Below are 16,075 nucleotides of genomic sequence, written 5' to 3'. Positions count from 1 at the left end.
ATATTTTAGCTCATGCATCTGTTTAAAATGGAGAATCTTTGAAAAGTTAATGGCATAGGTCAAAATCCAATTTCTTTTGTCATTATTTGTCAGTTTTTCAGCCCTGAAGGTACGTGAGGTATATAAACATGAAAGATGAAATAAATACATCTTCAGTTTTTGTTCAGTGTCAAAAAAAAAAAAAAATCATTATCCAACACATTTCTCTAATCACCTTCAATGATATAAGTACTGCACATTCAGAATGCAGCTCAGCTTTTATATGTGTGTTATTGTGTTTATGTGGAACTATTCATAAGATCTATTTCAAATAGTCTGAAGATATCTCTCACACAATCTTACTGTTCAAATTTACAAATATACAACATATTTATTAACATTTCTATCAGCAGCTTCAGTGCAAAGATATACATATAGTACATCAGAATAAAGAAAAAAACATTAACACAAGAATTGGCATAAGAAATGTCAGAAGGCATAGTCGCAGAAGACTTTTTTCTTCATTCTTTAGACATGTGTGTCTCTTACCTAAAACAATTTGAGTTTTGTACACAGGCTGCATAAAAAAATAAATTCTGTGCAAAGTGTGTTTCTTTTTTCGATTCCCATCTGTTAGAGAGGGGTTATACGTCACTGTCCTCTTTAACGAGGTTGGCCGTGTCTTTGAAACTGTCCTCGGTTGGTGAAAAGGTGCTGGGGCGATCCCTCCTCTGAGGTTTGGCGGGGGGCACAAATGGAGAGGGCTCTGAGGCAGAAGTGACCCCGCTGCTTGCTACAGGCTTCTCATCTTTCATCTGTGATACAATTCAGAAGGAAAACACGAGTGTAACGACACCTGCTTTCTTTTAGTAACTGATGTTTTCAAAAGTATCTTTGTATTGTGACTCAGCACCATGTCCAAACTCACCTCTGAATATGAAGGGTTTTCAAATGTGGTGCTTGGCTTTAACTTTCGCTTGAATAAGCTCCACTTTGACTCCTACAATCAAACACAAAGGATGAAGCGGTCTCACACAGGGCTGGTGTAGCAGACACAGTTTTATGTCAGCGTACTCACCTCGACAGGTTTGGTGCTGACAGAAGATGTGTTCACGATGCCCCCCGTCTGTTCTGCACGATACGCCGGGTTCACAAAGTTGTTCTGTAACTGTTCACCGCTCACATTAACAGTTACCTGTTTAAGAGGACGGTTGTCATATTAGTTATAACTGTATGTTGCCATAATTGGTTTAACTAATAAACCATAATTTGACAATTTGAAGGGTTTATTCGAGTGATCATCAGGAGACACATGCACATCCATAAAGTCTTTACAGGAGCTGGGTAATGATCAGCAGCATAAAATTACAGAAAAATACCAAATTCTTGTTTTAAATAAAATAAAAGAAGAACTGGATTTAAAACATAAGTGTGCAGGTGTTTCTTCATCTTTTTGTTTATGAAATATTGAGCAATGATGAGGCTCGTGTGGCCAGCACAGCAATTCTCCAATTTTCTATTCAGTCCAAAAATATTATTCCTATCACTCAGTTTGTGGAAACACATCAGGCACAAATCCAATTATTGTTATTACTTTGAAGTGTACTCAACTGAATTTAACTGAACTGAGTACACCTTAAAGTAATAAAAATAATTGCATTTGTGCCTGATGTGTTTCATATATCGGTTTTTAACTCAGATTTATGGTGAGCACAGATAAACTTTTCTTCCTTCAGCAGATGCATGTAAAAACAAAGTCTTCACATATATCATTCTACAAAATAAACATCTAACTGAGGTAACAATCACAAAAGTTCATTTTTGAGTTAAGCTGGATTTAAAAATAAAATGTCCTGATCCAGGGAACATATCCCTTTTTATACATTATAAATAAACTTCAGAAGCTGCCTCATGGTATAAATCTTACATCATGGATGCCATCAAAATCAATGAATTGTTCTTTGTTTCTATTTATTCACTATATTTCCGAGGCAATGTGTTCATATTGAATAGTTCTGAGTTGTGCAGCTAACGGTCTAAATCTTAAACGTTTGCGTACCTGTGTGGCATGAATGACCGCAGGATCACCGGACACTCCAGGAGCAGTGGCGTATAATGGGTTCTCAAATGTGACTGGCTGCCTCCTGCCATCCATGGCAAAATTGTCGTCCTACGGTGATATTAAAGTGATGAGATTGTTTTTTACATTCATTATTTAACCTCTAAAGATAGACAATTAATATGTTACCCTGTTGTTTCTCAAATGCTGCTGATACAAGCAGTTCTAGGGGTGATGTTTAAGTGAAAGCTGTCGATAAATACTACACATGAAAACTTGTTTGTCAAGAAGAGGTGAGTCAAAAATGCTGACAGTAGATTGTTTGTGACTTAGGGAACTATTGAACTGCCAGAACTCACCATCTGCATGGCCGTGTCAATGAATGACACTCCAATGTGTGTAGGTCCGAGATCCACATTATCGCCCGAGCGGAACGTCACCCCGTTCCCTGTGTCACTGGACTTCACTAGGCTGCTGAGACTGGACAAAACCGAAAGACTCCTATTCATTGACTGTGAGCATCGTTGCACAAGCAGTGAATGGAGGTGAATGACACTGAATGAATAAAAGCCAAGAGATACCTGGGTAGCTTGGGCATGGAGGGGATGAAGGACCCTGTTCGCTTGTAGTTGAGGAAAACCCCGACAGCCAAAGCTCCCGTAATTAAGATGATAATGACTGCAAGCAGGACCGCCACAGCTAAAGACAGACAAAGTGGAAAATATTCAGTTGCATGCATAGTGGACATTATCTTTACAGTAATGATCACAAACACTGCAAATAACATCTTGCTGACTCCATTACTGTTCATGATTTCTGGATGCCTCATTAGTCTGCTGAACCATAAGAGAAGTTAAACAGTGATCAGTGGTAGTATCACTTGGCTATTTATTAAGAAAAAGTGTGATTTTGACAGGTCAGTATTTGCTGAGCAACACTGTTTTCTAAGCTGTTTTGTTGGCCTTCGTGACCTGGAGAGAAGATAAGCAAAAAGTGTGACTTCATCACTTTTGGCTCCGATCTGCTCCAGTGAAGCAAACAGATTATGACTGCTACTATACAGCAGCTCCTGCATGTCAACCGTTGCATGTAGGTAGGACTCCCCCAGGTTTGTGGTTGTAAGACTTTGTTAAATCGAGCTTTTAAGTTACAATCTGATGGCCAAAGAGTGACTGAGAATAAATAAATAAGGTTAAGGTTAGATAATAGAAAAATGACGGTACCTGTTCCTGCTGGAGCGCCCCTTGACTTTCCCATCTCACAGTAGCTGCCAACATAACCATATGGACATCTACACAAAATAACGATAACAAATCTTTAACGACACAACTTACATGTGACAACGAAATCTTGAAGTGAAAAAGGATGAATACCAAAAATATCAGGCATTACTGGTTTTGACAGATGGGTCATTCTCTGGTATAAAAGGCACCGGCAACTAAACTCACTTGCACTTGGGCACACCCCCTTCATCAGTGTAGCAGGTTCCACCATTCATGCATCTACATGCAAGGGGCATTGGAACAGGTGCATCAATAGCTGCAGGAGCAGAAGCCAGGCATACACAGAATGAACAACAACAAAACAATGTCACAGCACAGTATAACAAAACCACACAGAAGCAGCCAGGCACACGATGGACATCTGAGTGCAAACTGAGATGCAACAAAACAGCAAACACACAAGTCAGGCAGCAGATTCAGTCGGGGCTGTTGTATACCTGCATCACATTCGTTGGAGTTGAAATCAACCGGAGAGGAGCCTTGCGGGCAGGCACAGGTGTATCCACCAGGCCGGATGAGGCAGAGATGACTGCACACATTCTTACAAGGGTTGGGCACTGAAGAGGACAGAGCATAAAGACTAACACTGTTAGTTATTGTTTAAAGCAAAATAGAACCATTCCTGGATATAAATCATTTAAATAAGCTCATAGCAAGTTGAAATTGTTCAAATTAAATATTTCAGGTGGCCTTGGAGTGAAGGACCATGAACTGCAAGGTGTCTTGCTGGATTTCTCATCATTTAGTGTCATACTACTGTCAGCCACAGACATAAAATGTCCCCTAAAAGGTAATTATGTATTATGATTTAATCCGTGCAATTTGTCTACCTTGGCCAAGACTTTCTATTTTTTCTCAATGAATATTTCCTGGTTAAATTAAAAAGAAAAATTATAATTCCATACAATGCTGATTATCATTGTACGCTCTATCACTGAAGTAATCGTTTTGCAAGTTGCACAATATAAAAAGTGAAATCTTCAACAGGCTGGGTCATGTGTAGATGGATGGAAGGGACTGTTGGACATTACTCTTTTTTTATTTTTGCAGAATCAGCCACTTGGAGTTGTTCAATCCATTCCAAATCAATTTTAAGATTGGTTTTGTGATCTCTTCAATCAGCCGTACGTCGTACATTATACTGAACAATAATTACATGAATCTCACTGTGCTCTGACCTGACTGGTTGTGTCGGTGCTCCTGGTAAATGCGGACTTGAGTCAGCCATGGGTTGATGGTCAGAACTTTGACTTTACTTCCTCTCCCAAACTTATTAGTCCTCCACACTTCACCTTTTTCTTTAGTTGTCCAGTACACATGTCCCTCAAAGACATCCAGACTGTAGGGATGTCCAATGTCTGGAATAGAGAAAACACAACACCATCAACAAAAAATTATACTCTTTTATCACCTCCTCTGTAAATTTAATCAAACACTGAATGCAGTGCCTGCTCATAAAGCAACATGCAAACTAGCTTTCCTGTGCTCTGACCTCCTGATATGACGATCTTTCTGTCTGTGCCGTCAGGCTTCATAGATTCAATGATATTTTCTTTGGAATCACACCAGTAGATCCTATTTCCATTCAGATAATCCAGAGCCAGACCAGTGGGCCATCCCAGATCCTCCTCATTGACCAGCACCTCTCTGTGCTGACCATCCATCCACGCTGATTCTATCCTGGGTTTCCTGCCCCAGTCTGTCCAGTACATCATTCTGCCAGAACAGAAACAACCACAGAAACACTCAAATTACTTTTTGTGTATGGAGACAAAACATTATCATATTGTATAATGCAATGAAGGATGAAAACAAAATATTTTCAAACTAAAGCTCAACATTTTTATACCCAAGCATTGGATTGACAACAATAGCAGCAGGCTGGTCAAGGTCAGTATGGATCAACCACTTCCTGTACCGCCCGTCCAGTTTGGCCACTTCGATTCGATTGGTGCCTGAATCTGTCCAGTAAATGTGCCTGTAAGCAGTGAAAAGTGTACAGTTATAAACTGAACAAAATTTAGACCAACGTCTATAAAAGTGAAGCGGTATCTATGGTAGATTACCGGCCAACCCAGTCCACAGCGATGCCGTCAGGATTAGCAACATATCTCAGGTTGAGATCCACCTCTTTCACTGGGTTGTTGCCATTATCGTTGAATGTGGTCATATAGGCCCGCTTGATAGAGCCAAACTGCGATCCTCGTCCCAGAACAGTCCAGTACACAATACCTACAGCACAGCAGGGTAGGGGATTAAGATTATTATAGTTGAATTTGTTGCTTTTATAATAATTGTAACCACACAGCACAAACAGTTCTACAGAATTAGTCTTACTGAGGCCTTGTCCCTCTGGATCCCACAGGTAGTCCAAAGCTTGGATGTGCTCAGCATTGTCCACATAGTCTGAATACTGTTCAGACGTCATATTGAAACGACGGATGCGAACATTGTCAGGCAGGAGCAGCACTGGTGGGTTTCCTATACAGAGTGGGAGATGTGGTGAATTCTGTTTGAGGTGTGTTTGGTTTAACACTGTGAAAGGAATTTGCTCTGGGTTCGAATGCCAAAGTCTTACCTTGAGCAGCACACTCCGTCCCATGCGGCTCACCAAAAGAGGCAAAGCCTTCAGCGCAGAAACACTCATAGCTGCCCTTTGTATTCTTGCACTCCTGGGGACACATCCCATACACCTCACACTCATTGACATCTGTTCCCAAAAGAAAATGAAAGATAGAAATAAGAAAATGTAAACTGAATTTCTGTCTTAGTAGTGAAATGCGTTAATGTTAGAAACTACTGTACATGACTGAACAACTAGTGTGTCCTTCACCTTCACAGGTGTGTTTTTCTGTTGTTCTGGGCTTATAGCCGGGCCTGCAGGAGCAGAGGATACCTCCCTCTGTCAGGTCAGTGCAGTTATGTTCACAGATGTTGTCACTGCAAGTGTGTCCACCGAGCTGGTCTGACAGGAGCACATACAACAAAATATTGAATGTCAGAGAGGTAACTGTACTTTTTTTGTAGTATATTTAATTGTTTTATCCTGTAATTCCCAGTCAATTTGAGATTAAACAAAATTACCAAAATAGTTAATTGCATTATGATCACAGTGGTAGTACTGAATAAATACACTGAAAGATACAGTCATTTACTTGCGATAAATAGCCTTACTAACCTTAACCTTAACAACTATTAATGTTAAGGTGATAGTTCTTTCCTTTTTATTTCACAGTGACACTGTGAAATGCTCTTTAATAAAGTTACTTACGGCAGCCGAGCTCATCTGACTGGTCTCCACAGTCATCATAATCATCACAGGCATACTGCAGAGGGATGCATTGTCCATTACTGCATTTGTACTCATCATCTGTACAGGGACCATGTGTGGGGCTTTGGCCTAAATGGAGAGAAACATATCAACTCAGGAGATTAACAAAAGATTCTGTACTGACAATAACGTTTGAGTAAATAAATATGACTGCTGCCTTTTAAAATGTGCCCTGCATCCTGTTCCAAAAAGTGTTGTACGTACAGTTTTCCTGTCTCTCATCAGAGCCGTCACCACAGTCATCAACAGAGTTACACAGCTCGTGGCTGTAGATGCAACGGTTGTTGTCACATCGGAAACGGAAAGGAGCCTCACACTGAATTTCCACTGTGGAAAGAAAGAGAAGAACAGTCGGTCAGTTTTTACTATATGTATCGTGATTCAGAATTCGACAATTTGGCTAGAATGTGATGTGAGGTTTTGTGCCCACTGGCCATGTGAGTTTTTATGTCATTCCTTACAGCAGAGGTGAAGCTCCTCATCTGAATTGTCCCCGCAGTCGTTATCTCCATCACATTTCCAGTGAGGCTGGACACATACATGGTTCTTGCACTCAAACAGGAAGGGGGGACAGTACGTGCCATTTGGAAAGCGGGTGGCTGAAAGTCAGAACCATTCAATTAAACTTAATTTGTGACTTTAACACATGAAAATGAATACCTAAAGTCACAATCCTCATGAAAACAGAACCTCAAGGTCTTTAAAAAGGAATTCATGCATGCTATGTTAAATCAAGTCTCCTTCTGTGACAGAGACAGTTAGGGTATTACTAACAACAGTGAACACTATTTAAACTTGAAACTCACGACATGATGTCTCATCGGTATAGTCTAGACAGTCAGCGTTGCCATCGCACTTGAAACGTTCAGCGATGCAGTGACCACTGCTGCACTGGAAGTAACCAGGATGACAAGTCCGCAGTTCTGCAACACAGCCAAACAATGTAGTATTACGTCACATAAAAGTAAATTACAGTTACTGAAAATATCTAGAGTACAATAAAGAGTCATTTGCTGCTAAATTCATTTATTTTCTATCTAGAAAATTGATTCAATGACTGATGATGCAATTTTAAGTCTCACAGCAGCTTATTTTGTATTCCTATAGAGAAGTCTTTTATTTGATGTATCTCATGTTCATCTAGAATAACTTCTAGAGATGCGGTGTGGGCCTATCTACAGTGATCTGTCCTGCATTCTACCAGCACTGTATGGACAAAATTCTTCAGTTGTAGCAGACTGATTAAACTCTTTCTGAATAAATGTCTATTGGTGGTCCTATCTGTCTATCCTTAAAAACTTGAAGTTTTATTGCTTCTTTGTTTAGCAGCCCTCAGTTACTCGCAAACAGCCAGACCCCGAGCCAAAACAAAAACCCTCCACTTACCACAGTCCCTTTCATCTGAGTTGTCCTCACAGTCGTTGTCATGGTCACAGACCCAACGGTCGGGAATGCAGCGCAGATTTTCACAACGAAACTCGCTCTCTGTGCACGCGCGTGGAGCTGAGGGAAAAGAGGGGAGCAGAAATTTCACAGTGTGGAATTAAAAAACATGCAGATCTTAAAACTGTTAATATTAAATTTCCATTTTAGAAACACACTAATTAAAATGCATCAAAAGCTCTAATGTGAATTCACACAGTTTGACACATTTCTCAGACTTGTAACAATACAGGAGGATTACAAATGATCCGTATTATTTTCTTCCATATAATGACATAAAACACCCAAACTGACCCAATAAACATGTGCAGTCGTTACTGTGTATTGAGCTCATAGAGTTCACAGAAAACAAATTCTCCTAGCATAAGCAGCAATAATTGGAGCGGTACCACCGTGATTTAACCCCAGTCACCATCTCTCTTTGAGAAGCTACATTATCCTTATTAACTGGCAGGTTCTCAGACATGTTTAAATTCTCCAGGGCAAGAGGTGACAGACTCCTTTCACTCCCTCTCTTTGACATGCTGAGAGCAGCCTGTTTCTCAAGCAGCTGATAAGGCTACCTCTCTCAGTGCTGTGCTGTCTGCAGAAGTGTCGAGCCTCTCACAAAACATCACCGCTGTCTGATAAAATGGTCGCAGCTCTATTCTTTGTCATCAGCACTCACGTTTCATTTGGACATTTCACAGTCGGAGTTAAAATCCTAAACTAAACACACTTAGAAGACACTTAAACAATATCCCCAAATCTCCTGCTTTTCATACTGTACTCGCTCATCAGTAATAAAACTAAACTTCAAACAGACAACTGGATGATGTCTGTTTATGGGTGACAGCGAATAGCACTCACCACAGCTGCGTTCATCAGAGTTGTCTCCACAGTCGTCGTCCCCGTCACATTTCCATCTTAGCGGGATGCAGCGGTTGTTGTCACAGTGGAAGTCTCCATTTGGATCACAGGTCAGTTCATCTGAGAGCAGACAAAAAAAATTACATCAGTCTGTGATTTTAAAGCACTATGCTGGATTAAATGCTGCTTATTAGTGACTGGAGAACATTTCTTTTCTATGATCAATTTAATCAACTTCAACAGAACTTTAAGGTTAACAGGACTTTTTTAAGGCATGAGATTTGTATCTATAACACAACATTTCAAGTACTGTAAATATGCAGATGCTGCACCTATGGCAAGATCACAGTTCTATGTTCTATGTATGATTTTTTACAAGAGGAAATAAGTTCAAGGGGCACAATCTATGAAAAGAACTAAATCAATTCTTTATTTAAATTTGTAAGATGTACTTGATCAATTGTTTAGCATGAATTTGTGTTTTTCTGGCACCACTAAATTATAGAAGAGAACGCAAAGATTTACACAAACTAATGAATGTTATGAAATATAACAATGGGAAAAGGCAGAAGCCTCTAAATTTGAGTTTAACTCTATGAGCTGAGAATTGTACATATTTGCAAAGACTTGTAATTTTTATTTTGATGATATTTGTTGATCAATATGCAATATAATATAACAATATACCCAGTTGGCTATTTATTAGATAAACCTAGCTACAACTAACATATATCTAATACAACAAACCTACAGTAAATCCTGCCTGTAAGAAGGTTAAGGACTAACTGTTCTAACTGTTTTAGAGAGGTGCTGAGTCAACTTAACTGTCATTTTGGAGGTGTAGGTGGCACTGTTGAATTATATTGCCTTATAACAACAGATGTTTCTAATAGTTTGTCCACCCCATTTTAAAATGCTCTCATTCTCATTAGCTCATCAACATAGTAGCACAAACTTCACATAAAATTTTAATGAGATTAAGTGATGAAAATCTCTGTTGAAATTGTGAGTGACAGAGTGATGAGCAAAGAGGGAGTTCCAGTGGTTAAATTTATCAGTAGGAGCAACAACTGCATGATAGGACTGTATTTATGACATTTTTAGGTGTTTAAGTAATGATGAAAATGTCAGTTTGAAATGAAAGGCATCTTGTTTTTTAATTAAACTGCAATAGTCATAGAGGGAGGAGAGCAGCATGCCTAAAACAGATGGGTGACCTCTATCAAGCCAGTATGTGTCTGAAGTGGATAAGGCTGAGGGAGATGAGAAGCACAGAAGGGAGAAAAGTGGAGGAGAGCTAGTCTGAGCCATCTCTACCACACGGTGCTGGGGGTCAAAGATAGCGCGGTGTTAGCTAGTCCTGCTCTCCTGGCCTTACACCTGGCCCATCTGCTACATTCTTACAGGAAGATTAGCACGGATCTCCCCTCCTGCGCCGGCATGGCACTAATGGAGCGAGGGCCTCTGATAAGAGACGGGAGGGCCACGTTGAGTGTGTTTGGATCGTAGCAAAGTACAAAGCGACTTGTGTGAACCCTGCCCCCACGCAAGGACAGAGCAACAACACACGCATACATATGTAGACCCATACTACAGAACAGCTCATAAATCTATGGTGCTCTTAGGGGGAGGCAAAATGGTGGGGGAGGGTGAGTGGTGAAACCCTCTCCATCAGCACCTCCCACTACCTCACTGTGTAATGTTCTAGTGGAGGCTGAGGTGTTGGCTAATTGCCCTTCACTCACTTCTTCAAAACACAATCTACATGCTGTAAAAGTTTTATTCCTCTGAGCTCGATGGAATCATCTTACGATCAGTGAAACAATGTGATTTGATCATTCTGGACAGTTTTAACACCAGATCTGAATAATAATCTAATTAATTAAATTATCATTAAGTAGTTTAATAATAATTCAAAGTGCTTGCAAGATGTAAGCAGAGGTTTATATGTGTCTCACCGCAGCCTTGTTCATCACTATTGTCTCTGCAGTCGTTGTGGCCGTTGCATACAGACCACAGAGGTACACATCGGTAGTTTGTCTTGCAGTCAAACTCTGTATGATTGTCACAACGATATGATGGTCCCACTGTGGAGTAAAATCACAGGTGTCAAACAAGACTTTTTTATACGTCAAAATCCATGTTAATAAAATAAAATCCTTGGACAGTTTAATAACAAAAAAAGATACAGACTGCAATGAGTTTAACTTACTGCACTCCTCTAACGGTTCATCTGAGTTATCACCACAGTCATCATCGACATCACATTTCCAGCTCTGGGGGATGCAGCGTCCATTGCGGCATTTGAACTGTCCAGGACGACAGGTCCTGGTGGAGCAGTGGGCAGGGTCCTCGTCAGACCGATCACCACAGTCATCCTCACCGTCACACTGCCATGACTCAGGGATACACCGCTTATTTGCACACTGCCACTGGTGGTTTTCACACTGGTGTGTAGCTGAAAGGAAGACAAGTTGCTCAGTTGACAGAGATACATTTTTACAAACACGTCATAAGAAATGTAGACTGGAATGGAAGAAAACAGAAGTAAGTGTTAATTATAGCTGTCCAAATGAGAAAGCTTAGAGAACACAACCAACCACATAGCACAGGGTCTTCATCTGAGCCGTCATGGCAGTCCTGGTTGCTGTTGCACAGGAAGTGTGGACTGGTGCAGTTTCCATCGTTACATTGAAACTGACCAAGTCTGCAGTGGCGCGTGGGGCAGGTTGAGGGCTCATCTGACCCGTCTCTGCAGTCCCTCTGACCATCACATTTCCACCAGATAGGAATACAACTGTTCAAGCAGAGGCAGAACCAAAGTGATCAGAGCTTTTCTCCAAACTTTACAGCATGTGGGAAAAAAACATTAATGAGTTGACTAATGCAGCGCAAAGCATATTAAAAGAATAACTCCAAAAAGGTGCAACCACTTTCTGAAAACATTTACTTAACTCCCTGAAACTGTTCAAAACTCAGTACACATCCCCCTTGATTATGGCATAGCCGTGAACATATAAGTGGGCTTAAAAGTTATATGTACATATAGCATTTGACATCAACTATTCATTATATCATTTATCAGTTTTTGAAAATAACTGTGATTATATAAATATATGTAAACCTCTGAAAAGAAGATTTGCAGCCTCTGTTGCCCTCATCACTGCACCATGTATGCACATTTTGTGCCCCCAAGAAGGATTTTATGAACAGCCTGGTGGATTTTATGATCACAGACAGCAGGGTGTGCTATTTTTCCAACACAAAGAGTGATTAAACTATTTCAGTGTCTTAAAATGACAGACGATGGATGGATTACAGAAATGTTAGCAGTGGTCTAATATGTTTATGGTTCTTACACTAATGTATCATAGTTTGACAATCATATAGATGTTTAAAATACTACACATCACACAATAAGACTACAGGAAGAGATTGTGACAAACCGTTCATTGTTAGCACATCTGTACTGGGTGCTGGTGCACATGGGAAGGCATCTTGTCACACCTCCTATTTGGACTGTCAGGAAATGGTCGGGACACTCACAGGTGTGTTCCCGCCCCCCGTGACGGATCAGGCACAGGTGAGAGCAGCCACCATTGTTTACCCCACAGGGATTGTTTCCTGTCAGAGGAAGAGCCACAGAGGGTCAAACAATCTCAATTTACCCCAGCTGAGATGCCAGGTATTGTGCAGCTGGTAGTCAAAACCTGTAGTTAAATCAATGTAAAAAGCTGCACATGTAAAGTTAAGTAACAACTATCTTGAAGTAAGTCTTATTACAGAAGAAACAAAACTTGAACAAAAGATTCTAAGGTTTTAACTCACCGATAGGCTGTCTATAAGGGTGACATACATGAATGTCAAATGGTCTGTGAGTGGTGTTAACCAGGGCCTGACGACCAGAGCCATCGTATTTGTTGCCTTTTTCCACTGTCCGTGTGTTCCAGTCAGTCCAGTATACAGTCTCCTCAAACACAGTCAGGGCAAACGGGTGAGGCAAATTTCCATCATACACTGTGTGTCTGTGTTGACCATCCAGGTCTGAGTACCTGAGAAAAGTTAGGGTTTAAGAATTAAAAGTTAAATGGTGACAAGTCTCACAGCCTTTGATGTAAGTGCGACCACTTCCTGACAAATGTACTTACTCAATGTAGTTCAGATGTGCATCAGACCAGTACAGCTTGTCATTAGTGTAGTCGATCGTGATCCCATTGGGCCACTCTATCTTTGTGGTGATGATAGCCACTTTGTTAGATCCATCCATTCCAGTGCGGCCTATAAAGGCTTTGTCTCCCCAGTCTGTCCAGTACACATATCTAAGAAGAGATCCAAGAAAATTACTTTAGATCACTTGATATCTGTATATGTGAAGAAAAAGAGTCTAAACTTCTCAACAGAAACCTATCAATCATCCACTCTGTATGGGGTAAGATTGACTGATACAGTAATTTTTAGATAATGAGATTGGTATTTGACTTTCTTTTTTTAATTTTTAGTACTGCGACTGCAATTTGACAAATGTCCTTAAAATGTGTTTAAGAGTTGTAATTAAGATATGTCTAAGGCAGAATGTTTTTCAGCTGAACAGTTACCTTAACTAAAAATTTAAAATATTATGAATAACAACAATGAATACACATTTAAATTAATTAAATAATAACCTTATTTCACAAATCCATAATTTCTTAATCATTTCCTGGAAAGGATGTAACTTGTCCTAATTATAGGTACCATTAGGTTGATACATTTTCCGCCAATTCATTACAATCACTTATTAGCATAACCTTTCTGTCAGCAATTAAGATGAATTTACAAAACAATTAACTGCAGGCAATAGTACGATTTAACAGTTCCCAACAACAAATTAGTGACGTATTGTGATTTCACTGGCTTTAAATGGAATTTCAATACTTAATTAAATCCTGACTAAAAGCAGTGCCAGCACCAAACTAGAGTTTTTGTTCAATAAAGTTCCTAGGAAATGATTAACTCACATTATCAATAAAATCTAAATATAATATTGAATTGAGTGAAAGTTTGATTAAATATAGATAACAATTAAGCCTAATGAAAAGTATCACCTGCAATTTTATCAAACTGTAATCTCTTTTAGAATATCTAAACATCTGAATTACTCTGATATCAATATATTGTGATAAGCCAACATTAGTGATAATAGCAGCCAAGCCACTAACACTGGCCCTGTCAATATATCAATCAGGTTCTACTGTGAGATTTCTCCTCTTTGCCTCCTACCCACCCATATTTAGGATGCAACACAATGGCTCTGGGGTTTTCGAAGCAGTAGGTGTTATTGGCATCAACGCAGTGTTCAGCCAGTTTCTTCACAAAGCGACCATCCAGCTCAGACACTTTAAGGCAATCCAAGAAGCTGTCCACCCAGTAGAGTTTCCTCCCTATCCAGTCGACTGCAAGACCCTCCCCGTGCAGAACTCCATTGACCACCACCTCTCTGTTACTACCGTTGAAGGACATCCTCTCAATTACTCTGCGGCTCACATCAATCCAATAGAAACGCTTGTCGACACGATCAAAGTCCATGGCCACCACACTGGTCAGACCCTGCAAGATCATAGAGTAGGCCTGCCCATCTGTTGACAGGTTCCGGAGGTAATAGCGGTTGCTGAAGATGAGATAAGGTGAGATGTTGCTGTTCTGACGGCAGCTGCGTCCGTCCGGCTCTCGTAGGAATCCTGGGGAACACTTACAGACGTAGGATCCAACAGTATTCTCACACACCTGGCTGCACACGCTTGGTGTCTCTGCGCACTCATTGATATCATCGCACGTCTTACTGTCTGACATGAGACGGTAACCCGGGCGACAGGTACAGATGAAGCTGGTGGGCGTGTCAGTACAGTTGTGATCACAGTGGTGGATTGATGGGTCTGTGCATTCATTGATACCTTCAGTCAGAGAAGAAAAACAGCAACAGTGTTATTATAGTCCTCAGTGAAGACAATGAAGGAAGCAAACTAAGCTGATTCTTTGGTGTTATTTATTTTAATTTTAAGATCAAATCACTTTCTTTGATTATTACTGTGGCTTATTATTCTGACCTCAACTAAAAATGGTAGCTGCTGAGACATCAACATCACACTGTTTGGTCATTTACTATGCTTCTGGTTTTAGCTTTAATATTTACTGATTTATTATTGCACACAGCTCAACCATCCCATAATTTTTGTGTCATCTGAATTGTCCTCCAACTGTCCATGGATGACAATTTGTAGCTTAATTTCTCTATTACTTCTTTGATATCTCCCCTAGAGAGAGCATGCACCAGTTAGAGAAACTTGACTGCAGACAAACACTCAAGCTACTGAAAAATGGGAAGGATCTTATTCGTGACAGAAATTCTTGAACTATTCTGAAAAACTCTTTCATGAGAGTTGCACTCACCACATCCCTTCTCGTCGCTGTTGTCAGAGCAGTCATCACTCCTGTCACACACCTGGCTCAGAGGGATACAGTGTCCATTGTCACATCTGAACTGTCCAGGAGGGCAGGTGGGTGGTGGTGTGAGGCACATGTGCTCCAGTTCATCAGACTCGTCCCCACAGTCATTGTCCCCATCACAGACAAAGTCATGGGACACGCAGCGGCCATTTTGGCAGGTGAACTGGTGTTGCTGGCAGGGCTGGTAAGTGCAGCCCTGCTCGTCACTACTATCCCCACAGTCATTACGCCGATCACACCTGATTTAGGATGAAAGGGCACAATTAAGTAACTCCCAGTGCCCGAAGACTGATTAGTCATTTATGATGTTTTGTAGGAGTTTATTCTTTCTAACCTGTAGGAGCTGCGTATACAGAGGCCATTGTCACAGGTGAACTCATTGACGCCACAGGATTTACGTGTGCAGTTTTGATGCTCATCTAATGCATCTGCACAGTCTGCGTCTCCGTCGCACACCCAGTCACGGGGAATACATTTCCGCTGAGGTGGTTGGTTGTTCACACAGGTGAACTCTGAACTGGAACATGTGCGATTGGCTGAAAAAAGACAAAACAAAATAAAAACAGGGTTGATTTGATGACCCAACGTTAACCTGCATTTTTGTCAATCCAAACATTCCAAACTGTATTTCAAAACATGCAGCCATGA

At 40.5% G+C, this 16,075-nt stretch overlaps 1 protein-coding gene across 1 annotated transcript in view; it reads right to left on the bottom strand.

Moving 5' to 3' along the window:
• Window positions 1–527: 527 nt before the first annotated feature.
• lrp2a (low density lipoprotein receptor-related protein 2a) overlaps window positions 528–16,075 on the bottom strand; it is a 48,862-nt gene continuing 33,314 nt past the window's right edge. The window contains exons 48-78 of the mRNA XM_053328431.1: window positions 15,762–15,963; window positions 15,371–15,666; window positions 14,208–14,874; window positions 13,093–13,263; window positions 12,773–12,996; window positions 12,391–12,568; window positions 11,545–11,741; window positions 11,157–11,402; window positions 10,903–11,031; window positions 8,945–9,064; window positions 8,039–8,155; window positions 7,459–7,575; window positions 7,114–7,251; window positions 6,857–6,979; window positions 6,593–6,721; window positions 6,155–6,286; window positions 5,900–6,031; window positions 5,659–5,802; window positions 5,388–5,553; window positions 5,171–5,299; window positions 4,814–5,037; window positions 4,500–4,679; window positions 3,759–3,878; window positions 3,487–3,577; window positions 3,262–3,329; window positions 2,620–2,737; window positions 2,398–2,518; window positions 2,039–2,149; window positions 1,058–1,174; window positions 908–979; window positions 528–794 (exon numbers count right to left, since the gene is read on the bottom strand). Of these exons, the coding sequence (XP_053184406.1) occupies window positions 624–794; window positions 908–979; window positions 1,058–1,174; window positions 2,039–2,149; window positions 2,398–2,518; window positions 2,620–2,737; window positions 3,262–3,329; window positions 3,487–3,577; window positions 3,759–3,878; window positions 4,500–4,679; window positions 4,814–5,037; window positions 5,171–5,299; window positions 5,388–5,553; window positions 5,659–5,802; window positions 5,900–6,031; window positions 6,155–6,286; window positions 6,593–6,721; window positions 6,857–6,979; window positions 7,114–7,251; window positions 7,459–7,575; window positions 8,039–8,155; window positions 8,945–9,064; window positions 10,903–11,031; window positions 11,157–11,402; window positions 11,545–11,741; window positions 12,391–12,568; window positions 12,773–12,996; window positions 13,093–13,263; window positions 14,208–14,874; window positions 15,371–15,666; window positions 15,762–15,963 (5,150 nt within the window). The 3' untranslated portion in view covers window positions 528–623. The remainder of the gene's footprint in view (window positions 795–907; window positions 980–1,057; window positions 1,175–2,038; window positions 2,150–2,397; window positions 2,519–2,619; window positions 2,738–3,261; window positions 3,330–3,486; window positions 3,578–3,758; window positions 3,879–4,499; window positions 4,680–4,813; window positions 5,038–5,170; window positions 5,300–5,387; window positions 5,554–5,658; window positions 5,803–5,899; window positions 6,032–6,154; window positions 6,287–6,592; window positions 6,722–6,856; window positions 6,980–7,113; window positions 7,252–7,458; window positions 7,576–8,038; window positions 8,156–8,944; window positions 9,065–10,902; window positions 11,032–11,156; window positions 11,403–11,544; window positions 11,742–12,390; window positions 12,569–12,772; window positions 12,997–13,092; window positions 13,264–14,207; window positions 14,875–15,370; window positions 15,667–15,761; window positions 15,964–16,075) is intronic.

The sequence above is a fragment of the Scomber japonicus genome, chromosome 11 (assembly GCF_027409825.1).
Source record: "Scomber japonicus isolate fScoJap1 chromosome 11, fScoJap1.pri, whole genome shotgun sequence".
In the NCBI taxonomy this organism is placed as follows: domain Eukaryota; kingdom Metazoa; phylum Chordata; class Actinopteri; order Scombriformes; family Scombridae; genus Scomber; species Scomber japonicus.
Note: the sequence above shows the minus strand (reverse complement) of the source record. Positions and strands in the feature narration are given on the sequence as shown.